The sequence below is a fragment of the Barbatula barbatula genome, assembly GCF_947034865.1.
Source record: "Barbatula barbatula genome assembly, chromosome: 22".
Classification (NCBI taxonomy): Eukaryota; Metazoa; Chordata; class Actinopteri; order Cypriniformes; family Nemacheilidae; genus Barbatula; species Barbatula barbatula.
The window spans coordinates 9764546-9792192 of NC_136785.1; the positions used below are offsets into that span (position 1 = coordinate 9764546).

The 27647-nt window shown below is 38.0% G+C and overlaps 4 protein-coding genes across 10 annotated transcripts in view; 3 read left to right on the top strand and 1 right to left on the bottom strand.

Moving 5' to 3' along the window:
* Window positions 1–95: 95 nt before the first annotated feature.
* banf1 (barrier to autointegration nuclear assembly factor 1) lies at window positions 96–18173 on the bottom strand. Of its 4 annotated transcripts, none has more exons than XM_079487107.1 (4): window positions 18120–18173; window positions 917–1098; window positions 636–818; window positions 257–396 (listed from the first exon to the last, which is right to left on the bottom strand). In XM_079487107.1, the coding sequence occupies exons 2-3, from the start codon at window positions 1040–1042 to the stop codon at window positions 672–674; spliced, it is 273 nt and encodes a 90-aa protein (XP_079343233.1). In that variant the 5' UTR covers window positions 1043–1098; window positions 18120–18173; the 3' UTR covers window positions 257–396; window positions 636–671. The 4 variants fall into 4 exon arrangements, with proteins under 4 accessions (XP_079343231.1, XP_079343233.1, XP_079343230.1 ...); XM_079487104.1 differs by lacking the exon at window positions 18120–18173 and adding an exon at window positions 1482–1601; XM_079487106.1 differs by lacking the exon at window positions 18120–18173 and adding an exon at window positions 1509–1586.
* On the top strand, window positions 3761–8710 carry slc3a2b (solute carrier family 3 member 2b). Of its 3 annotated transcripts, none has more exons than XM_079487102.1 (10): window positions 3761–4370; window positions 4449–4606; window positions 5852–6093; window positions 6177–6367; window positions 6607–6780; window positions 6885–6979; window positions 7083–7222; window positions 7302–7611; window positions 7694–7732; window positions 7826–8631. In XM_079487102.1, exons 3-10 carry the CDS (start codon window positions 5882–5884, stop codon window positions 8162–8164), a joined length of 1500 nt encoding a protein of 499 aa, XP_079343228.1. In that variant the 5' UTR covers window positions 3761–4370; window positions 4449–4606; window positions 5852–5881; the 3' UTR covers window positions 8165–8631. The 3 variants fall into 3 exon arrangements, with proteins under 3 accessions (XP_079343228.1, XP_079343229.1, XP_079343227.1); XM_079487103.1 differs by having other exon boundaries at window positions 3821–3888; window positions 4493–4606; XM_079487101.1 differs by lacking the exons at window positions 3761–4370; window positions 4449–4606 and adding an exon at window positions 4990–5179 and having other exon boundaries at window positions 7826–8710.
* Window positions 9209–12829, top strand: calm3b (calmodulin 3b (phosphorylase kinase, delta)). Of its 2 annotated transcripts, XM_079486676.1 has the most exons (6): window positions 9209–9613; window positions 10419–10449; window positions 10538–10681; window positions 10778–10884; window positions 10987–11122; window positions 11248–12829. In XM_079486676.1, exons 1-6 carry the CDS (start codon window positions 9611–9613, stop codon window positions 11274–11276), a joined length of 450 nt encoding a protein of 149 aa, XP_079342802.1. In that variant the 5' UTR covers window positions 9209–9610; the 3' UTR covers window positions 11277–12829. The 2 variants fall into 2 exon arrangements, with proteins under 2 accessions (XP_079342802.1, XP_079342801.1); XM_079486675.1 differs by having other exon boundaries at window positions 9473–9613; window positions 10538–10884.
* Window positions 13333–27647, top strand: part of pcxa (pyruvate carboxylase a) — a 93082-nt gene continuing 78767 nt past the window's right edge. Inside the window, exons 1-7 of the mRNA XM_079487100.1 lie at window positions 13333–13717; window positions 17330–17471; window positions 18004–18188; window positions 20003–20168; window positions 20987–21132; window positions 21375–21492; window positions 22028–22179. Coding sequence (XP_079343226.1) covers window positions 17330–17471; window positions 18004–18188; window positions 20003–20168; window positions 20987–21132; window positions 21375–21492; window positions 22028–22179 — 909 coding nt within the window. The 5' untranslated portion in view covers window positions 13333–13717. The remainder of the gene's footprint in view (window positions 13718–17329; window positions 17472–18003; window positions 18189–20002; window positions 20169–20986; window positions 21133–21374; window positions 21493–22027; window positions 22180–27647) is intronic.

The following is a 27647-nucleotide window of genomic DNA, read 5'->3' on the forward strand; positions in this document are numbered from 1 at the left end:
CCACACCATCCCTGAAGCACCTTAAACACAGAGCACCAAATCTCAACAATTGTGTTCTTAAATTAAAAATCACAGATTTATCTTCAGATACACAATCACAGTTAAAACAGATCCAAAGTTTTATTAAGGCATTTCAATTTACCGAAAGACAATAGAGGTTGGGGCATAGTTATATGGCAATTATATATGCAGCCTTTAGGTAATACACAAATGAATTGTGACAGAAACCTTTAAAAGCGTAATAGCATGGTGACACAATTTGGTCGATTTTAGTTAAAACCTTCAAACATTATAACAATAAACAGGGGGAAAGATTGGTGTAACTGGAGTCTGTGAAACATCATCGAAGTATTGTGCTTGCAGTACTGGTGGAGGCAGATATGAACAGCCATGGAACTGAAATACACGAGACAGATTCAGTATTGTCGATGCACATATGGAACGTTTAAAAATCTTATTTCAAAAACAAAACCCCTGTAGCCGAACATCCAGTGTAAAGCAGTGATCTTACAAGTGTCTACGTAAAAAAAATCTAGTGATACAACAATAAAATTTGGCTAAACGTTAGTATTGGTGCATAAAACTAAAGTCCAGTCAGTCAAATGGTTGTGGTGAGCTTCATGCATTCAACATACCAGGGGGGGAAAAAGGACAAAATGCAAAACGGCTGACTACAGGAAGGAATCACACCACTCTCGCAGGCAGCTGTAGCAGTCGCCTTGCTGTTTTGTATTTGCTGAACATGTATCCTTCAACCATTCCCGAAACAACTCCTCTTCTTTCTTCAGCACGAGAAACTGTCCTAGAACAACATATGCCTATGGGAAGAAAATGAAAGTGAAAAACAATTCCATCATAAATAGTTTCAGTTCTGTGCCTTATAGAATGAATGCGTGGCGCTTCTCAGTAAACCTACCTTGTCAAAGCCCTTCTCTTCCAATCTCTTTCCAAGAACGTCTCCAATTCCTGCAAGGGCATTCACAGGCTTCTCCCCCATGGGCTCTGCCACAAAGTCCTTGTGTTTTTGTGATGTCGAAGACATTGTTGAATTGTGTTAAGAGGGGTGGGTGAATGTGGTCAATCTCTTTTCTTCAATGGCTTCAAGAGAAGAAAACAAGTATTATAACATCTAACGATAACATGCAATAGAAGACTACAACACTACATCAAAGATGGCAAGCTTTTAAACTTAAGTTTCAGCTATAACGCAAATCTCTCATATTTCTGCAAAACAAAGTAAACACACGACAGAAAATAAACCAAAAGAGATTAATGAAAGAAAAATAACAGTAAATTGTAATGTAAGGATGAATAATAAGGCTTTGGGCTTTTGAATGAGATGTATCACTCGACAATTCAGCGCGAAACGGCCGCAGGCACACGCCATTATTACTCATTCATTTATCAATAACCTCAGCAACGAATAGACAATTTACCTGTTAATAAACACGTTTAGGAGTAAAATTGAGTTTTCCACATACCCAGACTCTATCATTGAGAAATTATACCTCTCATCCACTGACGCCGGGCTGTTCACAGACTCAAAGTGCGCACAAAAATAACTCACACATCAGCGCTGCTTCTCTAACCCGCCTTTAGAAAGAACAGCGTCACTTCCGCTCTTCCAAAGCTGAGTTTAGAGCTACACTGACGCCTAGCGGTCCCAGCAGTTTTATTTCAATCTATTCATTCAAGATTAAGTTTATTATCAAACAAGAACTTTATTAACATGAGTTATGACATACAACATGTATACTCTTTCTCATTCTGTAAACTTCAAATTAGTCCTACAAATGCCTAACCATGTTAGCTGTTCAAGAGTCACAATTTGTAATTTCGCCCAACCATTGTATAGTTCTTGTACAGTTCTGTGGCGCAAATTTCTGGGGTAATATTTATTTTCATGTACCATCAATGTTTAAGTGTATATTTAGTTCAAATAAATGTTGAGCTTATATCATTAACACAGTGTAACAAATTGTTGTATATTTAGTTCACATATATGTTGAGCTTATATCATTAACACAGTGTAACAAAATGTTGTATATAGGCCTATATAGTTCATCAAATGGACCCTTCTGAAATTTTGGATGCCTCATTTTTAAGATGTTAAACCGTTTGGAACTCAATGTTTTGTCAATGCTATTACCTTGTTATTTCGAGTAATAAAACCGAAATATAGGTATCAATAATGTGTGAAAAGTTTTTTATGTTTTTTGCGAGTACCAATCAATGGTAAAAAAATGATCAATGGTGCTTTTCGTATCACGTTAATTATGAAACATTAAAAATGTAAACACATTTTGTTGCATCGTTTTAATTAATTATTTCAATCGAAAATTAACCCCAAAATATTTCATCATCATTTATTCAACATCATGACATTGCAAGAATTTGGTCACATTACACTATAGCAGAAAATGAAAACAACTGTAAAATCTTCAACCTGTTTTATGTTTTTTAGTATGTTTCATGATCTCATTCAAAACTTGCTTAACCTTAATTCTTTAGTGTTTAAAAGCATATGGTCATGTGGTGACATATTTAATGATTTCTCAAAAGTCTCTAGGAGAGAACCTAAACTGTCTTATAATATTATAAAAAATATAAATATAATTAAATGTAATTTCGAGGTTACAAAACTTCATCACAGTTTCCATTGGTGAACAGATAAATACTTGATTGTATTTTTGTTGTGACACTACTTGTCTGGAGAACCACAAGATCATCAAGCTTTGCTCAGTGTCAATCCATGGGCTCTGGGTTGTCATTGCTAGCCAATACAAAATGAGGGTATCACTACATCCTCCAAGATGGTGAAGGTAGATCCATCTACAAACTCAGATACTTGAATTGATTTAAATGACAGTTTAATTTAATGATTAATCTTATAAGATTCTACAACTCTGTTAGCTCAAAGACTCATTGATTGACTTTTTACCCCATGATGATTATTGAACAGATGATCAAAGAGAGAAAAAATAGGTGTTTGTTCTCAAGTTTTGTTCTCCTTTCACAGCTTCATTGATTTCATTAGCACATAAGTAAAGATGAGATGATGTGTTTCTTCACGATAAACAGTTATAGTTGAGAGAAACAAAAGAAGATAAACGTCTCATCCGGCAGCAGTCAGAATAATGTGTTCTTACAGTTTACCGAGAATGAGGGGACACAATGTACTCTGTGGTGTGTTTACATGATATTTGAGACGGAGGGAGGAGCTCCATTCTGTCTGCAGCTACTTGTAACATGTTATGACCACGTTTGCTACTGAGTTTGTAGAATACATTAAGTCATTTTGAATTATTTTAGACAAAATATCTAAATAATGTAAAATCAAGCATGTACTGTATGAACTTGTGCACTAAAAGCCAACTTTGCAGTTCAATACTGAGAAGGACCAGATGTAATATTTCAGCTTGACCACTAAGTGTTCTTGAGGAAACTTGGAAAGGATGACCCCCACCCCAGTGTGTACAGTGATATTCAACTCTGCTGTTAGATCACATTTCTATTTTTATTCAGCGCCTTTGATTCTAATTTCACTCCACCACCATGTTGAAATCGAAAAGCGGTGCAGAGGTGGGCAGAAACCCCGGTGGTAGACCCAAGTGGTTTGAACCAGAAACCTGGCGTTATTAAAACGATGATCATGTGGAAATTAAAGCTGCGGATGTATGTTAAAACACACGAGATGTTTCACTTGAACACTTCAGACGTACCATCATATTTGTGCCGGTCTATTTCCGGTTCACGTTTCGTGTCTTTTCCGCGCGCATATCGTAATTTTAAATTTAGATGCGCAGAAGGGGCGCTAATCGGGGGCGACGCAGTCGCGAGTGCGCACATTTTCCTAGGGGCGTCGGCGACACATCGAGATGGAAATAGGTCAACTTTTCAGAGTGCCGTTTGGAGAAACACAGATAGGCTACACACAGATACTCTACGGCGCATCATTTCTTTATTCACGTCACAGACACGAATTGCATCACTATACCCGCGTGTTTCTAACACACGTGCTGTATATACGGGGTAATCAGCGCGTATGTATCAGTATTTACACAGAAACAAGCTAGTTTATTGTTGCTAATGGTGTCTGTAAGCACACTATTTAGGGCGCAAACTTACCTTTAACGAAATGACGTGCTGTCAATTGCAGCCGAGCCAACAGACGAGAACAGTGATCGCTTTAGTGGAGAAAAACTTTGATCGTTTTACTTAGGCCTATGTGATTATATGGGTGTCTGTGGCATGAATAAAGAAATGATGCGTTTAAAAGCAGTTTCTCAGCCTGCTGGTATATTTTTGGTCTCGATATTGACTTAACATAATGGTTGTTTTAACTGGCGAAAATAGACACCAATCAAACGGTAGCTATATTGAAATATTATTTACAGTTCAAAATCCAGCTCGTATGTGTATTATGCTGTTTATCCATCTCTTTCCAGGAAAGGAACACGATACACTCAACCCCCCAAACTTGTTTATGTAGGTCTTGTACAGTCTCAAAAACAACAAGGGGAAGCTGGGTCAAGGCGTAATGTGGTTCTTTTAAGGTGGATCCTTCCTTTCAAATGCCAGAAAACTGGACTGTCAACATTTCAAGGTTCACACCCCCCCAAAAAAAATTCTGTTATTGTTTGTGTACATTTTAAGATAGACTATGTAACACCAAATAAGATATTTGTAGTGATTTTGTTTCGACACAATGAAAGTTAATGGGGCCAATGTTTGACATGATTGTAAATGAACAAATCATTTAGTATGAAGACAGTAGGTTGTCTGATTCTGTAACCTCAGAATGCAAAAAACGACGTGACAAATAAATGGTGTACTTATTCGGCTGAGGTATGCATGAGATATCCCATGAGATCGAGAACTGTACTCCACCTGTTTAAATTGTACTTTTGTAGCAACACTTGAGTAAATTATTTTCGCGATTGACAGGGTTACAAAACAACAGCATAGATTTTGACGGTCAAGTACTTCATTTCATTAGGACGGTATTACTGAACCTCCTTAAATGTGGGCGGAGTTAATACAGTATATTCCTTGTCGTATAAAAGCTCAAGCATCCCTGACACATCGTGTATTACCGACGAGAACAAGTGGGGCGAGTGGATTCAGTTTAGGCTTATCTAAACGGAACTTCAATCGCTATTTCAGTTTATTTGGCAAGGTTGGTCTTATTTTGATAAATTTGACCTAGTATTTAATTTTCTACGTGTCAGTGTAGGAGATGCTTTTGATGCTCAATCGTTGTTTATTTGAGCATATTTGTACATTGAAACGGTCGTTTTTGTCTCGCTTAACGTGTTTTTTTGTTAACGTGTTTTAATTCGTCATGGGAGGCTGAATGATTTGGTAAATAGGCGATAGAACTGGAACAATCCGGTTTAACTTACTGATGTCGTCTTACCAATGTAACAGTTAACTTACAACCTCATTCAATGACTTTTCCGCCGCTTTAAACGAACAAATAGTTACGTATGCTTTTAATGTTTTATTTTGGCCAATAATGATTATGATTGTTTTGCGATGATGATGGTTCATCATCACCCGGCGTTTTGCTGTTGTGTCATATTTACGGGTATTGGAGTTTCAATCTGGATTACCTTGTTTTTTTTTTAAATAAACTATTTTGGTCAGGCAAAGCATTTGGGGGACTCGATACATCGATACAACTGCCAGGCGTGCGTTTTAATCACCATTTGAGCGTTAATGATAAAGGTGATGCAATGTAGTGTGTAGTTGCCTGGCCGCCTGTTTTGCGCATGTGCGTCTGCAGTAACCTCGCGTGTCGTGACTACCGCGATGATCTTACAGCTGCCCTCTCTCGTTTGATTTCCAGGCAGGCAGACGTTCAGCATACATCACCAAAATGAGCAAAGATACGGAAGTGGACATGAAAGACGTTGAGCTAAATGAGGTGGACCAGGAGAAGCAGCCCATGACAGGGGGAGATGCAAATCACGATTCCATCTCACCTGTAAGCGAGAAGAATGGTGTCGTCAAAGTGAAGATTCCACACGAGGAGACAAAATTTACTGGTCTGTCCAAAGAAGAACTGTTACAAGTAGCTGGAACGCCATGGTATGAAAACTAATATCGTTTAACCTCTGTTACGACCTTGACTTGAACTGAACGGCATATGCAATCTTTGTTCCTTTAAATAGGTGGGTTAGAGTACGTTGGGCACTTCTGATTCTGTTCTGGCTTGGTTGGCTTGGCATGTTGGCCGGTGCTATTGCCATCATTGTTCAAGCTCCTCGATGCAAGCCCCTTCCTGAGATGAACTGGTGGAACTATGGCCCGCTGTACCAGATTGGAGATGTTAAAGCCTTCACAGAGTCTTCAGACCTTGACGGTAAGGAGGGAACATGATGGTCCGCATCAAATCGGACAAGTACGAAGGAGAGTCAGGATCTCAGGGCTTGCATGCAGATGTCTGAACTTGCTGATATCTTTATTTTATCAGTGCGACTTTGAACATGTTGAAACACTCAGCAACATTAGAGAAACACTAATGTGGTAGGAGAACTTTTACTGAATAGTGTGAGGTGTGTCTAGATGGGAAGTTAACAGCTTGACTGACTTTGTCCTCAGGTCTCGTTAAAAAAATGAGTGAGATGGACCACTTGAAGGTGAAGGGTCTGATCATAGGCCCTATCCACGTGTCTGAAGTTGATAAATCTGAAGAGCTGAAACTGGATACAATTTCCCCGGAGGCTGGTACTCCGGAGAGTTTTAAAAAAGTAATTCACGAAGCACACAGAAAGGGTGAGTACTCCGAAGTTGGCAGCCGCTCTATTTTTCTCATTGATCGAAACCGTGCTATATATCATGGTTTTAATATTGTAAATACTTTTTTGGTTCACTATAAGGTATCTTTGTGGTTTTGGACCTGACCCCTAACTATAACGGTGAAAAGCCCTGGTTCAACAAGGGAAGAATTGATGATGTGGCGATACAAGTCAAGGTATGAGCTTGACTGTCAGTAGTTGGTCATAGATGGGACCCTTTTTTTATATTTTGATTTATGTACTTTAATTCAGATACTAATACTAGTCTTCATGTTGTAGTCTGCGTTGATCCACTGGTTGAAAATGGGTGTGGATGGATTTCTCTTTTACGGTGTGGATGAAGTTTCCACTGTTGCGCCATCCAGTTGGAATGACATAAATGTTATTATCCGCAATCAGACTGAGGGAGAAAAGAAAAAGTGAGCAATCTTTTGTTTTTACTGTTATTATCAGAAATGAAAATGTGTTATGTGACTTATAATGTGTGTCTTTTACAAGGGTCTTAATTGGTGTGACGAATAAGACCTCCCCACGTGACATAGCTGAGATGTTGAACAGCACTGGTGTGGACCTGCTTTTGTCTGGTGCCCTGAGGTCTAAATCTGGTTCAGGAATTGCAGAGACTGTTGATCAGTTGTATTCCAATTACAATCAGACTAAGCTGGCTTGGAACCTTGGTGAACGTGTCAGCGGCCACCTCGCTTCACTTGTGGGAGAAGCCCATGTTAAGTTGCACCAACTGTTGCTGCTCACCCTTCCTGGGACACCAGTGTTTAATTATGGTGATGAAATTGGACTGGAAGATAACGTAAGTAGTTTTTTAGTTTAAAAGTAGAATGAGACCGTAATTCAACAAGTGGGATCCTTTAATATTGTGTCTCTCCATATAGGCCAACAAATCCCCAATGATGGTGTGGCAGACATCTGAGGTAAGAGGTCATCTAAAACTCACCGATTCATGCTATGGTTGTTACAAAGCAGCAGTTTGAGGCTTATTTTTATTGTCATATTGTGGTTTACAGATCAATGAGATGAACCCATTCCATACATTCTTCAAGGATGTGAGTCAAGAAAGAATGAGGGAGCGCTCCCTGCAGCATGGAGAATACTTCACTTTGTTCAACTCGTCCTCTGCGTTGTCATATGTGCGTAGATGGGACCAGAGTGAGCGCTACCTTATTGCACTGAACTGGGAAAATGATACGGTCCCTCTGCAGCTGAAGCATGCAGATCTTCCGGAGCAAGCTACAGTAGTGTTTAATACTATAACAACACCTGAAGCAGGTGAAATACTTGACCTGGCAAAATTAGAGTTGAAGCCAAATCAGGGTTTAATGTTGAAGTTTCCTTACACATCTTAAAGAAAAATTGTAAAGATGCAGTTGGGATTCCGATAAAACCAGTTAGTACTAATTGTCATTTAGAAATTAAGAAACACTGGTGTACAGCATCAGGTAGTGCTTTAACATTCACTGCATGACTACTCAATTTTAACTTAAAACTAATATTTTCTATTACTTGGGAAACATTCCATAGGTTGTTCAAATGTTGTTTTAAACCTTATTTTCAGATTTGGTGTTAGTCCAAGTGTTCACTGTATAACTGCAAGCTGTTTTTGTGTGTGAAAAGATGCATGAAAATGAAAGCAGTGACAATAAACTAAGTGGAGCAGTTCATCATTGTTCGTCATTGTATTCTTCAAAGAGGGGTTCTCTCTTGAATTTTTGTAAGTGTTGCCAACATAATGAGATGTAACTTCGATGAGGTTAAATTATTAAAATCTGCCACCATAAAATGGAGCAGGTCTCATTGTCTGCAGCAAAGCATGATATTGTGTGTCTCAACTGATGAGTTCTTTATTTAGCTCAATTTATTATGCATATGGATTACCTGGCTATTTTAATCACAAACCCCATACTGAACAATAGGTTCAGTTGAGTCCATCACCTGCCTTAAGAGTGTAGAATAGACTAGATAAGAGCATGTAAAAAAAGTAATAAAACAGACATTAAAGGTTAATATTCCGCTCACAATACATATGAATTATACGTTTCTAGCTTATTATCTTGTAACTCCAACACTTTTCTAGGTCGATTACTCATAAGGGACGATAAACCTGACCGAGAACTTGCACTTTTAGGCTTGTAGAATTCATTTTGATATCAGGGTGCGTGTTTTATTTAAGTAAATTGTTCACTGCGCATTCATTCCACCAGAATATAATGAAAATAAACGTCTTAACCATACAATCGAGTGGTTGTAACGCAGACGTTGTACTCAATGCTGTACTCTGCAGCACTACATGTCAATTTCAGTTCACTGCTTCTGTCTCTTTAAGAGCTGCTCTCTTCGAGGACTCCCTGACGCATTGCAGGTGGCTGAAAACCAATCAGATTACATTTCCTAGGTCAGCTGACGAGCGCCATTCGACTTCTATATATAATCTCTCCGGCCCATCCATTCAAACTTCGATAAACTTCCGTAGAGTACAATGACATTTAAATATTTGTATACGAAATAAAAATGATTAAATATATTTGATATATAGGTTTTTACAAACGACAGCGGACCGGTCTAACCGTGCGGTTTCGAGTTGATTCGTGGCGGAGGAAGACCATAGTAACAGATTTGTCGTCAAGGAGTGCGACGTCCCACTTTGGACCGAATTACCGAGAGTACTGATATTGAATTTGGGCGCACAGCAGCAGATAGTGAAAGAAGTGCTTAATAATCGCACGGGAGGAAGGCAAACCATTTGGTTGTTCATTGTCTTCACGTAAACGTCACCTATTTCACTCTTAAATACAATGGTAAGTAAACATTTAACCGTAGTAACTAAAATGTCTTTACTAAAAATTGCTAAGCATGCGCGGCGAACTGAGGTGTGAATGGGCTAGTGTTAGCTTAGGTCTTCGCAAGCTAACCGTGAGGCTGTTGAAAGAGCGCGCGAGTTCTCAGGTTAACGTCACTCGAGTTTATAGATATAATGTTTCAAACCTTGATATTTTGGGATGATTTTATTGACAGCGAGGTTTTATGCCTTGCGATTCGACTAACTAGCACTGATTCCCTGTTGCTAGCTTGCCACATTTCACCGTCAGTAGCCATCGTACTGAGTGGATACAGAGCGCCCTTATTTACATTATTGAATACTTACAACTAAAACCTTTTGTGCAAAAACGGTCTACTCTGTCCAAGCAAAGCTGAGAGGCGTGGTTAAATTACAAACCGCTTCTACTGATCCACAACGTGCTCGCTTATTAGCCATTAAAATCGGCCTACAACTTGCTGTAATCCGCAATGTTAAAACGATCTAACTTTTGTGGAAATATAGGCGACATCATGTATGAAGTCACTTTCGAAGTAAACCAATTGACCATCACTGCGATGCGTAACTTGCTAAATTGCTAATTGATAAAGAGCACTGGAATTGGGCGTTGTATTCAAGAATGACATCATCAAACTTGAAAACACAAACCAGTTGATATTTATACGTTCAGTTTATTTATCAGAAATTTATTTTAGTCGACAAATTGTATAGTAAGTTTTATGTCTGACTGAAATTTAAAAGAATTTTATGAACTAATTGCTTTTGTACGTCTTTGTCACCTACAGGCCGATCAACTAACAGAAGAGCAAATTGCTGGTATGTTAGATGAGCCTTGACCACTTGTTTTGACAAGTTTTGCTTCCAAAATTTAAAACGAAATCTAACTTTTCTGCCTTTTATTTAGAATTCAAGGAGGCCTTCTCACTGTTTGATAAAGACGGTGATGGCACAATCACTACTAAAGAGTTGGGGACTGTCATGCGGTCTTTGGGCCAGAACCCTACAGAGGCTGAGTTGCAAGATATGATAAATGAAGTTGATGCTGATGGTAAGTACATGTTACACTCATTACACATTCAAGAATGCCACAGGTCTAATGTTGCATCATCTAAATGCTTATATAAATGTTTTTTTTTCTACTCAGGAAATGGAACGATTGATTTCCCAGAATTCCTCACTATGATGGCCAGAAAAATGAAAGACACAGATAGCGAAGAGGAGATCAGGGAAGCATTCAGAGTCTTTGACAAGGTGTAAAACGTTTTCACATACACACCCTATATGTAGGTGTTTATTTTGCTGTTTAAATTTTTTCAAAAGACTGTTGCTTATGCAGTGACTAATGCTTTACAGGATGGAAATGGTTATATCAGTGCAGCCGAGCTGCGTCATGTCATGACAAATCTGGGGGAGAAGCTCACAGATGAGGAAGTTGATGAGATGATTCGAGAGGCTGATATTGATGGTGATGGCCAGGTCAACTATGAAGGTAATTTCACGATGGACACTGTTATGAACCGTGATTCGCATTGATCGTATTGTTAAGGATGGTTATTCAAGATTGAAAAAGGCTTATTATAATACTTAACCTAGATTTGTTGTTGACTTTCACAGAGTTTGTCCAGATGATGACAGCAAAGTAAAACTGGAAACCAAAAGGAGCACAACAGACCAAACAGTGGGCAGCACTCTCACTGTCAAACTTCAACAAGCATTCACAATGTTATTACACCTCCCCCATTAGGTTTTGCTTTCTTCTACTTTCCCTTAGTTTGTTCAATCTTCTGCTCCGCTTTTCTTTAACCCGATTGACAGAATCTCCCTTAATCTTTTCCCCATGTTTTTTAAAGAAAACATTTACATGCACATCAAAGTTAAAATCTTGCATTTATGATGGTGATGATAACAGCAGTGTAACACATGTATCAATATTTTAAAAGTTGTGACATACTATATGGACAAGAGCAATGCATGCTTTATTTAGGTTTGGCATGCTTCTGTGTTTTTTAGTTTGTCTCAGCTTGCCTTTTTCCTAACTTGCTAGTTCTCCTTTACCTGCATGTTTTTCATGCAACCTCTGCTCAGTGGTCTTAGAACTGTATGGTGAATAACCATTCATGGATAATCAGGGGCTTTATATTACAAAATGGCTCAAACTTCCATGTCATAGTGTGATTGTGTTGTGTATATGTGAATATCTGTGTGTCTGAGTGAGTGCTTGTGGTGGGATTTAAGTTGAGCCATGCAGTACAGTTTACGTTTTGGTATAGGGCTTGTTCTTTAGGGACAGCATAACTAATATGTAAGATAAAAAAGACAAACCTGCATAGAATAATCTGGATATGGTTAATTGGGGACCAATTATTTCATTAGTTTGCCTCCTTTATATATTTAAATATAGAAAAGCTTGGGGTGAAGCCTTTCATCTTCCCTCCAGCTTGACATTTCTTCACAAACTTAACAACCACAAAGCAAATGTAACCTATTTGTTTGAAACTGATGTAGAGAGGTTTAATGTTTGGTTTGAGCGCTGTTTGTGTTTTTACTGGATATGTCAATTAGTTTATATATGGTCTTACATTTTGGTGCAGCACTTGGTGTCCCACCACATCAGTGGACCATTTTTGTCTAGAATGGAAACCTATCAAGTTTAAGCCGTGTGCTGATTCTTCCTGCAGGCAGTTTGATATATTTGTGTACGTCAAAAGCGCCTGCATTATTTTTATTATTATTATTGTAGGCTCATTTCCTCAAACAAACAATGTCACATTCTTCCATGGTCCTATGGTTGTGTCCATGCAGTGACTAGGGGGGTAGTGAATAATACCTGTCATCCAGTTAAAACATGTTATTCCTTTGGCGCAGCAATGGCTGCCACAAAACCTGCAAATATGGGCGCTTTGGATGACATTCACATTTTTTAGCAAATGCATATATTTAAACAGCGCTTAATAGTAGAATGATTTATGGTGGTAGTATTGCATCCTCTGCCCCAGATCTTAATTTATTCTACTGTTGTTTTTATGACATTGTATTTTGTTTGTTTTTCCTGACATCGGAGTCTACTGTCTGGTTCTTTTTTCCTCTCTCATCTGCCCATAAGGTAAAATAGGAAAAAATGAAAGGTTATGCATTCCATTGCAGAACTCTTTTGGTTTTCTTGCTAAATAAACGTCTTGGACCTGTTTCTAAATTACATCCTGCTTTTTGTCCATGATCTTGTCTATATTCCTGTAATCCTGCATGGGTTTATTATTTAAAAAAAAAATAGTTGTAGAAGGGTGCATTTACTGAATTTATATTATTGTCATTTTTAAAACAATATCAAACATATTAGACACACATTGGTATTTTCTGACCCATCATATTTCAGAACGTTTGTTGTTCAGCTTGGTAAAGAAAACACCACTCAAAAAAGTATGAAAGGTTGCACACATCTAATTAAAAATATCCCTAACTCCGAAATGTGTCAAAAGTAACCAGAAAGGTGAAATTAATGAAAGTGTCCATATATGGTAAGCAGTAGTTTTGTATCATATTGTTTTGACCCGCCTACATTACCCAAGCACCGTTTCCACAGTTAACCAATAGCCGTACCTTTACAGAAATGGTGCTGATTGACACCAGACAGAACAAATAGTGTGCCATCAATTACACCGACAACCAATCACATCAATGACAGCTGAAGCAAGGGTGGATGTCACCTTTAGACATACGCCCATCGTGTGGCAGTACATAAAAGGGTGGATTATTGATTTAAGAAAAAATAAACGCACCAAATAGTAGACGAAGTGCAAACACTTTGGAACAGGACAAGCCAATATGTAAATAACAGCAATTCATTTTATGTGTACATGCTGGAAGCACGTTGGTTAATATTTTAAAGTGTCCAGTGATCCGTAGTTACTATTACGAACTGTTCGTAGTTGACGAAACTTAAGTGAATGCAGGCCCATCTACTTGACTGCGTACGCCTGTGGCGTACATTTACCATTCACAGAAAGGTACGCATTTAACGTCTAGCGATTTTTGAGGAGGATTGGACTCTAGACCAGACCAACAACTACCGTGTGACAAGAGAAAGGTAAGACTGTATTCTTGTATGTTATCAAGATAAATATGCGTATTTTAAACTCCAATGCTGTTGTCACAAGCTGTGTGTCATATTGCACAAGTGATGTTTACGTTATCTTGTCTCTGACAAGGGGAATAAGTTACTAGCTGCTTTGTACATGCATTAAGTGCACAATATTAATAAGCGGATAGGTAGGGCTCGTTAACTAAATATGAATGCATGATTATAAAAAGAAAATCCGTTTGTGAAGTCGTGCAGCGTGCGTCCTAAGAACACAACATTGCTTCTGCTTGCTAGCCCGTGTTAAAATGAATGAATCACATTGCCAGGCTGGTGGATTTAGCGCCCTCGACGGTCCTATGAATCTATTCAGCCCCACACAACCAAACACTCGTAATAAAGTACGCATCCGATTAAAGATCAACGCAGCAGTTGTCAAGAAAAACATGGTCATTCGTTGCACTGCAAGTTCACGTTCAAGTTGGCCGATGTCGGTGTCAGGCATTACTGTTCATCTATCCATTCCTAGCGTGATGGTAACGAACCATCGCAAAACTGGATTAAAGAACATCCCCCAATGGGACCCAAAAGGCAGCTCACTAGATGTCAGTCTACTAGTTAAACCCAGATTTGTGTCATTCTTGAAAACATGCACATTTTTAAGTAACACCCACTTCTCATTTTTCCTAATGTACTCTGATGGGCCCCAGTTTGAATATAGTGTTGCTTGGACATTTAAATGTCCTCATCGGTGAAGGAAATTCCTGTTTTATAAAACTTGTCAGTTATGGTTCAGCAGTGTCCAAACATGTCTGTTAAAAAGCCTTCTTTTACTCTTTGAATTGATTTAGTTCATTCAAGACACAACTTGCAATGTCTATGCCTAAACAACACCATAATTTAATACCGAACTTGTTTTATGAAAATCAGCAGGTGTCCGATAATATGAACATCCCTAGAAACTTGATGACTCTTGCACCAAGAACTGAGATCTATGGGTGTCATCAAAAGCTACATGGTGCTAAAAGGGGCATGGCCTTTATTTTTAATCATATTTTTACTGACCAATAAACATTTAGTTTGAATTAAGTTATTTTCCAAACACGTGTCTTTTCATTTCTGAACCAGATTAGCTATTCTAATGTGAGCTGTTTTGAAAACATGGATTGGGAGGCCCAAAAACAAGGTTTTCCTGGGGGGTTAGATGTTTTGATTGGCCTAATATACTTAAACACGTTTTCCCAAAAATAGTTTCTTCGTTTAAGGAGACGTGGATTTCGCAGATGAAATAAGACCAGAGACAACATTATTTGCGTATGTTGTGTTTGTTTTGTAATGTAAATGCAGATAAATAGCCCCGTGTCCTCAAAGCACAAGGCAAGCGTTGTAAGTGACTTATTTTCTTGTGTAAAGAAAACCACAGAGCTTTGGCAACAAAGTTCTAAAACATGTTTTGAAATGATTTGCTAAATTCCACCAGTTACTAGCCAGGAACATGATCATTATGCTACCAAATCACACTATTCACGTTTTCACATGCTTGAGTACACGTGTAGAATGCGATCCATACTTTGCACGGCGTTATACAAATGTTCCAGTATTGTTACTGAAGCTTAAAATGTACTCTCCTTCTCTGAGCTCATGTGTCAGTCTCAAGTTGAGTCTCTTAGTCAGGACACAGTCACTGTATTGTTTTTATTTTGGCAGTGAAACAGGTCTTATTCAGGAGTACACAAAGCAAGAAACAGACAACCCTTTCAGCGACCAAAGAATTGCCCAAGAGGAATATTAGCTTAAATATGGTTTAGTCAGAGGAATTTTGTGTTGCGTTATTTCTTTCTTCTTCCAGTAACATAAAGTAGTGACAAACATTTGTTTTTCTTTTGTCTTTTGGCCTTGTATTCTCAGGGTCTATATGCTTTGCACATATCTTGCTTTTGATGTTGCTAGACCTTTGAGCCTGACTTTTGAAAACACAGTATATAACCATTTAAAAAGTTGACAAGCACTTTTAAAATGCCTTTTATTGTTTAAATATTTGCAAAACCCATTGACGAACATAAAGGTTGACTAATAAAAATAACTTATGACAAAAATCACAAAATATGGAGATACAAGTTTTCAGAAGTACAGCAATATGTACGAGTGCATCTTGACTTTAAATATGAATGTTGCTTTTAGCATTGGCCTGCTTAAGCAGTGGATCTGCAGTACACAGTACTGTATTCGATGTCAGCAAAATGGTGACCTGATAATAGGACATCTGCATGGGTGGATCAATTATCTTTTGTCTAGGAGTATTTGTTTTCCAACCAAACTAGTATTTATCTCAGTAATCTCATTGGCGGCTGTGAAAGTGCTTTCCTCATTGAGTCCTAAAGCTTTATAGGGTTGTTTGTTTCATTTTTAAGTCGCTTTGATCGTTTGCTTTTCTCCCATGGAGTTATGATGTTGTTTCAGGTGTCTTTGTAGCCGTTTCCACAGGCCTCTGAAGTCTGCTGAGATTCTTGAGTCACTTGACCCTGTTTATGTTGATATGTTGCTCAGTGTGGATCTGCTTGATATGCCACATTTTTTTCCTCAAAGGCCAAGCTTCTCATAACCATCTTCTCATGCAGTAGTGGTCGGCCTTTTCCTTTTTTTGATAGTCGCATTTTCCAGTTCTAATGGATATTTCCTATAGATGCTATATGAGACTGTTTTTGCGCATTCATTTTTTTGTGTCCTTGATATGAACCATTTTGTTTAAATATTAAGTAGGGGATAGTGCACAGTTTATTTCTGTTACGAAATAAACTTTACTGATTAGGTATTTAAATATTCGTTATATTTTATTTACTGTATGTTAACTGTTATGTATACACATACCCTGTATTAAAGGGAAAGTTAATCTAAAAATGAAAATTCTGTCATGAATTACTCATTCTGTAGTCGTTCCAAACCTTATTTCTACTATGGTAGTCAAGGACTATGGTAGTCAGAAGTGCCCCAGAACTGTTTGCTGTCCTACATTCTTCAAAATATCATCTTTTGTGTTCAGCAGAACAAAATAATCAAGTTGACTACTATGGTAGTCAATAGGATTCAATAACTGTTTGGTTACAAGCATTCTTCCAAATATCTTTCTCTGTGTTCATCAGAACGAACACATTTTTACAGATTTGGAAAACTCCAAAGTAAATGATGACAGAATTTTCATTTCTGGGTGAACTGTCCCTTTAATAATCCAGTTAAAGTCTGTGATGTCTTTCGACAATTTTGTTCCATTAGCAGTAATGTGATTCAGTGAGTTTCAAGATCTTTGTCTTACTTTTGTACAATAAAATTCTTGTTTAACTTTTTTCACAAGAAAACCAGTGTAGAAAAGGCATGACGAACTATAAATTACAAAGACAATAAAATGCAAAAGAATATTCATTAGGGAACTGTCAATAGTTGGACAGATATTGGTCTGCCCACAAAATAAAATTGGATACTTTGATTTAAACCCTTTGTAAGTAGAAATGAACTTTTATCACCACAGAACAGTAGCTCACTTTCCTTCTGAAAGACTGCCCGTAGATAAGCTCAACAGATATTACTACAGCAGCCGTTCATTATCTTTTGCTCTCTTTTCTATAGATGTTGCTACAGGTGGGAGGAAAACACTCTACCCTGGGCCTGTTGGCCATCAGGAGGGTGTGGTGTATGACCCGCTCTGCCCACACAGCACCTCAGACATTGGAGTACAAACCCATCAAGAAGGTCATGGTAGCCAACAGAGGTGAGACATTGACTTTTTACAAAAATGAGCATTTCTAGATACATTGTGGCCATTTTAGTCCAGTCTGTTAAATTTAATCAAAATCAAACCTTAGGCGTGACAAAGTCATCCATCAGCAATGTGAAAGACTGACAGCATGACAAGGCTCATTCAGACTTTGTAATCTGTAAACTGTGTACCTAAACAAATACCTATAAATAGTACATTTTAAAATCAGAAAAACTAAAACTACTTTGAAATTGGCTCTTAATTTTTCTGTGGCTGTATGTATAGAATGAATATAAATATATTTAGTATGTGGCATTGTGCATATGCGGCAAGGGTTTTTAATATAGTACTTATTGTATTTTTGTCACTGTCCAATCACATTTTGTTAAAGAACTGTGGACAGTATCCAAGATGTTTGCAACATCTTTTGTCTGTCTGGTGACTTTCCATCGCCACTTTAGCCTTGATGAATTGTGAACTGACACATGAATAAATGATGAAGCAGTTCTGTATATTGATATGCTGTATAAAATGATCTTTGCAGGTGAGATTGCCATCCGGGTATTTCGGGCATGCACAGAGCTGGGTATCCGCACAGTTGCAGTCTACTCTGAGCAAGACACGGGTCAGATGCACAGACAAAAAGCCGATGAAGCTTACCTGATCGGAAAGGGACTGCCACCTGTAGCGGCCTACTTGTATATACCAGACATCATCAAAGTGGCCAAGGTCAGGACTCTCTGCTCTAACACCTGAATGGGTTCAGTGAAGAGTGTGGTTAAAATAGAGCATTGTGACGATGAAAATGCATAACAATAGAAAAATAATAGAGGAAATAAAGGCCAAAGGGTTTTTTCATCTCAAAAGAGGGAATGTTGTCTGCATATTGAAATAGTCAGGGCTGTAAATGTTTGTGTAGCTTAGATTTCTGTGTTTGTGTTTCATGTTGTATATGGGTTCAAAGGCTGTCGTGGGGTCATGTGATTCTTACCTGAGTGTTTTATTTAAATTCTTTGTGTTGTAAAACACTGAAGATTAGAATCCCATGACCTGTAAAATGCACTTCCTGCAGTGATTGGACAGATAGCGTGCAACCAGTTCTGTAAAGAGAAATAATTGCACATAATTATGCCTTCTGACAAAAGCTGCTGAGAGTGCTGCCGAAGTTAATTCATTGAAATTCTCGACAAACAACTTTTAAAACCCACTAAAATAACAATCTGTCACTCAATCGGTTGGTCAAATTGTAAATAAATATTGCATTCACTGCTTTTTCCGTTTAACGCTAAGCCTATTGCAGAGGTGTAAAGAGTACCTGAAAACCATACTTGAGTAAAAGTACAGGTTCCTTGCAGTGAAAATGAATCCGTTACAAATACCAAAACGACTTGAGTAACAGTCTGTATCTGTTCTTAAAAGTACCTAAGTATTTTACTTAAAGCAGCACTAGTCCTCAACACTAAAGAGAAATGTCCGTGCAAATCAAGAAACCGTTGATTTATCAGGAGAGCAATCGCACAAACTGAACACCTCAAAATTGCAGCTCAAGCGCTCATAAGGAAACCAATATCCTTCAAAAAGGTCTCTTCAGTAAAACTGATAAATAAAATAATGTTAAGTAAAACTACAAAAGTCGAAGCTTTATTGCACTGGACATGCTGGTTTTGGCCTCATCGCCGACTGCAGTCATGTCCTGTCAAGTACCTGATAATGCACCTGCATTCGCATAAAGAAGCCATGTTGACAAGTTTCAGTAAGTAAAGGCAAAATGCACAAGATGTTGTACCTTCAATGCCTTGTAAATGGCAATATTGCTGCTTCTGTAGTATAAATAAACTGCTGCAGAAAAAGTTTGGTGCCATGCTAAATGTAATGTGTAATTTCATCAGTCATTACAAATGTTGTGAAGTAAAGAGTACACATACTTATTCAAAAATGTAGAGAGTAACAGTTCCTGATATCTTTAATACACAGTACACTACAAAGTAGCCACAAAGATACAGTAACGCTAACTAATTACATTTACTCCAATACTTTACACCGCTGTTGTGTGTTAAATGGCCCAATGTTTTGTAAGTGCTTGCGAACATTCTTTATGCTTTGTCGTGACTTGCCCTAGAGAAATACATCTGTTAACTTTCGATGTGGGTCAAAAGCCAAGCAAACTATAGAGCATTTTAGTTGGCTGTGAGGGAAGTCACTGCTATAATTTAGGTGCTCACTGAAAGAAAAGAAAAGAAAAGAAAAGTAAAGCATTGCACAGCTGCAGACTAGTTCTTGTAGCTTGTTGAACAGGTCGCTTGCTACACCAGGATGCCAGGACAAAGTAAGCACTGATTAAAATATGTGCCTTGTCCTCGAATGCACTATAAAACCCTTGGGATAAAACCATCTGCTAAGTGCATGAATGTAAAATAAGTCTTTCTATTAGTAGCCTTCTAAATAATAAATGAGATGTCAAAACAATATAAAATAAAATATATGAATTGTGACAGGTTTACAGTTGTGCTGAATGGTGATGTTTTGCGATCTGTGCCTGGCAGGAGAACAATGTGGATGCCATTCACCCAGGCTACGGGTTTCTTTCAGAAAGAGCCGATTTTGCCCAGGCATGTACTGATGCTGGGGTGCGATTTATCGGCCCAACCCCGGAGGTGGTGCGCAAGATGGGAGACAAAGTCGAAGCCCGTGCCATTGCAGTCAGTGCAGGTAAAATAAACTGATGTCAGATTTTGGTTCTAATCGAAGTCCTGCAGGGTGTCTCATTAAAGGGATAGTTCACCCAAATATGAGAATTTCATGCCATCCTAGATGTATATGCCTTCAGCCCATCGTCTGAATACAAATAAACCATCCATTCATTGTTAAAATGATCCAAATATCTCTAGTGAGTAAATTCATGTCTTCTGAAGGAAAACCATACACAAACAAAACGTTTGTAAGTGAAACATTAATATTTTGAGCTTATTTAGCAAACATATAGGAAAAAAAATCAAAATGATTATCTGTTTTTCTGAAATTAGTATTTATAGGTATGTGTTTAGGTAAAACGATAATTTATTTAATTCTGTGAACTACTAACAATATTTCTGTTTCTACATTATTTGCATTTATTTGCAGAAAATAAAAACTTAAAATAACCAAAGAGATGTTCGGATTTCTTTATACCTCAAATGTGACTATAAACTTGTTTTCTTTGCAGTATTTAAACAACACAACAATAATATTTATACATGTATTTAGGAAAAGTTAAAACATATATTTTTTTATGTGATAACGTGGATATTTATCAGGTTTTCATGTGTCTTGTCGTTCTTTGACATTGTTGATTTCAACAAAATCAAACCTCAGCAGTGACAAAGTCATCCAACAGCAGACACTGAACTGTAATGGCCACAAAACATCTAGAATTACTGATTGAATAAAAATTTTGAATGGTCAAGTTAAACATCTGGGATGGCATAAGGATATACCCATGTATTTATTCTTTGATTTCATTGTGTGTCTTTTCTGTGTCCTCTCTACAGGTGTGCCGGTGGTACCTGGAACAAACGCTCCCATCTCTTCTTTGCAGGAGGCTCAAGAGTTCTCCAATACTTATGGCTTCCCCATTATCTTTAAAGCTGCATACGGGGGTGGAGGCCGTGGAATGCGTGTAGTCAGGGAATATGAGGTAAGATTATACAAAGAACAATGTGTTTATCCTTTCTTTAGATCTTATTCCAGGCAGTCTTGAGCTTTACAATAATCTAAAACCGGGTTTATGAGTAAGTGTACAGTTGAGATGTGGCCCTTGCTGCTTTTGACCTTAATCCGAAAGATAACTGCACTTCAGATTTGCTGTTCAAGTACCGTTACTGTATGAAATGGTGTGCTGGATATTTGCACTGGGTGACCTTGTGGGTGTTTGATCAGGAACTGGAGGAGAACTATAATCGGGCGTACTCCGAGGCCCTGGCTGCCTTTGGCAATGGAGCTCTGTTTGTTGAGAAGTACATAGAGAAACCCAGACATATCGAGGTGCAGATCTTGGGTAAGTGGACACATTTTTGTCATTTGTTTGATGCTGTACTAAAGACAAACCGTGATCCATTAAGATATTACATGTTTCCCAGTGTTTACCTTGTATTATATGTGTGAAGTGCCAAAATTCTGTACAGATCCTTATATGTGCATATACGTCCTCATAATCTTGATAATTGATAAAACACAGCTTTTGTGACTCCTACGTGTTTGTTCATGCAACACTTGTTTGCTATATTGTTGAATGGGACCCAGAAGCACTCTCCAAAAACCTCCAGCAGCAAATTACATTTTTGTTTGAAATAAATACATTGTCTGGCACTTAATTAAAGCATATTTAGATATTTGCATAAAACGCTCTGTTCTAGACAGTAAACCGAACGGCACAGTGCTTTGTTGACTCATTTGCATAGTGTTTATTGATCAGTTACGTGATTGTTTATTATATTTTGGAGAAATGTTACCAGATGGGTTTGTTTACAGCACCAGATGGTTTTAAGACTTTTGCGTAACGCTCAATGAGTTGATTGTTCCTTTGTGTGCAGGCGATAAATACGGCAATGTCATTCACTTGTACGAGAGGGACTGTTCTATCCAGAGGAGACACCAGAAGGTGGTGGAGATCGCCCCGGCCTCGCACTTTGACCAGCACCTCAGAGACCGGCTGACCGCCGACTCCGTTAACCTCGCCCGACAGGTACAAATTAACACTGATGGCTGTTTTGGCTTTTTCCCAACTGTATGTAAATGTTAAAAATAACCTTTAAACTGTATCCCCAAAATATCAATATAAATCCACATTTCAAAAAGTTTAGTTCAACCAATAATTAAAATGATTGTTAATTGATACAAAAGAAAATATTTTTAAGAAATTGACTCCATACAATAGAAGCCAGCCGTTGTTTGGTTATCTGCATTCTTCAAAATCTTCTTTGTGTTCTGTAGAAGAAAGAAACTAATACAGGTTTGACAAGATAGGAGGGGGGTTAATGTTGAAGTGTTAAAATGTGTTATTTTTGAGTGAACTCTTCTTTTAAAGGGCATTTGAAGGTTCTGTTTGTTTAGTGAAATGTACCTAGGGGGTAGTCTGGGACTTCAAGCATCCTGAATTGCATTTTTACATTCACTTCATAAGATTGTCTCATGGACCTGATGTGAATGCAGAAGCGCGCTTGCTCCTTCAGCTTCAGAGGATGAGGAGAGAATAAAAAGGTTTCTGAGAGTGATGCAGGGAAGGAACCAGGAATGAAAGGCCTGTAAGCCCAAATACATTTTTAAATGAAGGATGTGAAGATGTGTAGGAAAGTTCTGTAACTGTATGTCTGGGTGCAGCACTACCATGAATTTTACAGCAGGTGTCGCTGTTGTGCCATAGGACAGCTTTGAGCTTGATAACATCCATAATCAAACTTTTGCCTACATAGACGACATAGACATATGTTATTGCCGAACACAAGTGGCCGGTTTTTGATGGTACAAGCTGTTACTGAAACATCTGCCTTAGAAGAAATAGATTGCTGTGGAAACATTCTTCTTCTATTGATCAACGGATGTCAATTTCACCTTAAATCTAAAAGCGCGAGCTTAGTTTTTCTAAAATGCCAGTCTGAGGAAACATGTGGACAGTTTGTGCTGTCTTTTGTGGAGGTTTGAACTTGAGCTCAATTGTGACGTTTAATATTTTATCTACAGAAGATGGATGAAGGGAAGTAGTGTTTTTTGCCAGATATTTTTGGCTCCAGGTTACAAAAGGTGTGAATCGATCTGAAGCTGCACGGCAACAAAAGCCAAGCAAATAATTCACAGTGTAACACAAACAAAAGACCCGGTTCCTTGTTTGCTTTGCTTGAATTTGGCTCTTAGGGTCAGTTAAGTCATGAAAGCATCTAAGAACGGGCATATATGTGCGAAATTGTAGGAAGGGATATGTCAAAGAATTGTTTATCTTTCATGGTGGTGACAATGCCATAGTATCACCCTCAGTCTTTTCCCGTCTGTTATATATGACACGAAAATTACATGCGCTTGCTAAAATTACCGTTTCCAGTCTGAGTGGTTGGCTCTACATCATGTCCAAACCTGAAGCAAGAGTATTAAGTGCTGCATTTGTCACAGCTGTTTACAACAATTTAGATTAACATAAAATAATTTTTTAGTCTATTTGGTTTCTTGTCCTGGTAGTGCTGCCTACTCCGCCATTTTATTCGCCCCAGATCCCACTTCTCATAACTGTAGATTAAACATTAAATGTGTTGTAATTGATACAGCAGTTTTGCATTCAGCATAGACAGAAAAACGTCTTGTCACTGTGAATTTGTTCTATCATGTCTGAAAAGGACACGGTGTTACACAGAGTATCTGGCAGGTTTTAAATCTTTCAGATATGTTTAAAGAGTTTTGGTTGAAGGACTTTGTCATAAGTTAAATAGATACCCACAAGCAGCACTCCACGTTCTGCTGTATTTTCAAAATCCTATTATAATCGCATTACGAGGGTGCATGTAAATGTTTTCTTTCCCAATTTTCCACATCTAAGCTTTTCTTTCAGTCTTACTGACTCTGTGTTTTGCATTTAATGTTCTTTAGCATTATTGAGTGACCATGGTGCTAAAGAGAGCGCAAGCTTTATTGATTGACTATTGATGTTTAACTGCACTGATAATCTGACCTCTTCATGGAGATGGGTGAAATGGTCGACTTGAACTCAGAAAAGGTTTTTCTGAGGGAAAATAATAATTACTTTCATAATGTCCAATGATGAAGTACGATTGTTGAACGTCGTGTATCCTGAAACGCAGACAAAATATACTATACTATACAAATGCCAATGGAATCACATCTAGTTTGCCTACACTATCACCCACATTGTTGACAAATATGAGACCGAATTGAAGACTGTCCATATACATCAATCATCATCTGCAAACTGTTCCCACAGCTAAAATATGATGAATTATGTTGATACTTTAGCACAAGAGGGCAATATGTGATACTTGGCTAAATTGAAATGACCAGAGTGCAATGTACTGCTGTACATCTGTTATATTAAAATGAAAATGACTTTCACATTGTTGGTTTTTTACACTCGGTTGCGTTATGTGCAGAGAGGTATAACCAATTTAGTCATTTCGAGCTGTTTAGTAGCTGATGCGGTTTAAGGTTAAGAAATAACATCTTTTTACATGCTAGCTTGGCAACACTAGAGATTGCTTTCTAAGACTCGCTTCCAAATTTTGGTAGAAGTTAGACACTGGTTTGGTTTTTGATGCTTTTAACTGAAAAATTAATTCATGGTTTGGGGGTTGGCAGCGTTTTTGCAATGTTTGTTAAATGTGCAAACACACACACACCTCATGTGCCATTACACAACTACTTATTCAGTATGATGAATCACAAACGTGACCGTTATTGCACGTTATTTATAAAGCTTCTGACTATTCATGGGATAATTCCCCAAGTGTATGTGCAAGAACTTCCAAGCAATGCTGAAGACATTTAAAAATGTTTTAGTATAGCCAATGAAGGATCTAGAGTTTCTATCATTAAAAAATGATCTACGAGGCATCAAAAACTCAGATAAACACTAACAGAACAGTTTTCTATTACACTTCCACTTGAATTCAACACGCATACAATACTTACAAATAAGGAATGTAATGATTCACCGTGAGCCGGTTGAAAATAGATTATAAAATGGGACGATTCAAGTCGGTTGAGATGCATGTTTTGAATAGCAGGGTCATTTTGTAAAGATCGTATTGTGAGATCAGCATCGTGCATCGCATCATGAACTGAGTGAATCGTTACATCCCTACTTGCAAACAAAGCACCAGACACCTGACTCAGTTTTATCTATGGTGTTGGGTTGCTATTAACATGCATGCATTAGCAATTTTGTAATTATTAAAAAAAAGTGAAACCTTTTTATTTATGTGCATAGTAGGAAAGAGAAGGTTTTCTACCTGCTGCAAAAACGAGTGATTGAGAAAGTGAGTGAGAAGTATGAAGTACTGTGTGTTTCATATGCGAGCAAGAAGTAAGCAAACCTGGTTGAAGAGAGTGGTGGAGAAACCAATCGAGTGCTGAAATCTCTCCTCCATCTGTTCTATCATATGTTCGAGGGAAATTGAGAAAATGGCCGGGCTTGTAGATTTCTCAGCGCAAGCATTAAAACCTCATTTGCGCTTTTGACATGATCCCTCAGACGGTTGAAGCTTCTCTCAATTTCATTTCCTGTTGCTGAGTACAGCTTTTCATAGTCTCTCGTTCTCTTAAGAGCAGCGGGATATATCCCACTGTTCTCTCACGTTTGACTCTTGTCATGTAACGTTAAAGAAACATCTCCCTCATCTTATTTTTAACTATCCCTTATTAAAATACTCTTTTTTTAAAGACTTTTAAACTTTACATTTATCATAATAGTTTCTCCTCTGTGTGTGACTGGTAAGAGTCTTTTCTCCATTAATAGTAACGGCTGTACGTCACCACGATGGAAATGCCACGGTGTGATAATGTTTCTCATTCTTCATGCTGAGACAAACACAATTTGATTTAACTTGAACTGACCTTTAGCAGAAGTTCTGTGCTGTTTCTAGCACAAACCATTAAGAATATGAACTGCATGCCAGAGAGTTATGAGATCTCAACCATCTCCTTGTTAATAGAAACGGTCAGATGCGTTTTTGTTCTATCCTGCCAATCGCCATTTCATGCTCATGTTTTATAACTGCTTTCTTTCTATCTGTCTATCTGTCATGACTGTCAATGCTTCTGCTATGTTTGCCAGAGTAGATCTTCTCACAATTGTCCATTATTTTTTTATAATGTTTTTCTTTACGTATAAGTGTCAATGCTGAACCCATGACGGGAAGCCTTATAATCGGTTTTTCTTTGCAAGTTGCCCATTAAACTGGTAACCACACTTTCATGGAACAACAAATATGTGAGAAAAAATTTCTGTGTACCAATTATGTTACACATTTTGTTGACCTGTTATTCTTGGGGCGCCGCTTGAATTGATGTGGCTACTGTTACAGCGATTTTTATATGTGGCCGGTCAGGATGAGAAATTAACATGACAAAACATCTCCCCTGTTTAAGCATCTTGTTCTTTTATGGCAGCTGTTTCCATGGAGACAGTTGCTCTACCCACAGCGCCTGAAGCACAGGTTGGGGATCGCAGCCTTGATGTGGTTTCAGACCCACAGTCAACATTTACTGATATAACTCTCCTGTTTGCGTGCAACGCTGCTGATGTAAACTGTGAATGTAAATGGTCTTCATCAAGCAGGAGATGCAGACATTTATATAACATTGTTCAACCTTTAATGAATGCATAATGAAGTCAGAATCATAGAATATCGGCTTTCTATACTTTTGTCTTTCTAGCGAAGATCTAACCCTGTTTAAGATTTGGCTGGAGGCTAGAAAGGTGTCAAAGGAATAGTTTCTTTTATCCGTATTGCAAAGGCATTAAGATGTAAGGTGTTATATGTATTGAGCAACTGATTTTCATACATCAAAATTAGACCGTAATGTATTATTAGGACTATTTGGGAAACTCTAAAAACAGTTGAACACACACAGTGGCACAATCAACACTGAATCTGCGTCCGAAATTGCACGCTGTGACAGTACGTATTGAAGATGGAGTACCTACCTATCAACTGTTAAAACTACGTCCTATATAGTGTGAGCGTGAGTAATTTGCATACATTTCGCGCTCACTCTCAAGCTGTTATCAGAGGATCATGTAAGCACGCCATAACAAAGGCTGAAACTCATAAATATAACAAGAACGGCGCAAAACCAGCGGACAGAAAATGTCACGCAAGCTGTGTGATGCGTGACTGCACGTGACCGGCTTTGTTTCTTTATTGCACATTGAACTTTAAACGCAACAAACTCTTCAGATGTGAATGATCAGCTGAACGATCCGTCAGTAAGTGATCATGTAGCTCACGTGGACCGTAATCCTGCAGTGTGATATTTTAACTCTTGTTTACATGACTCACTCTGTGTTCTGCATGTTGTTTTAATTAAAATGATTGCGTACCATATATAAACTTGTATTAGCAAGAGCTTATGAGTTTGACTATAACTTGACTACTGTTATGCGTATAATAATTCTAAAACTACAATGTTTAGAGGATTTGTACAAAACGT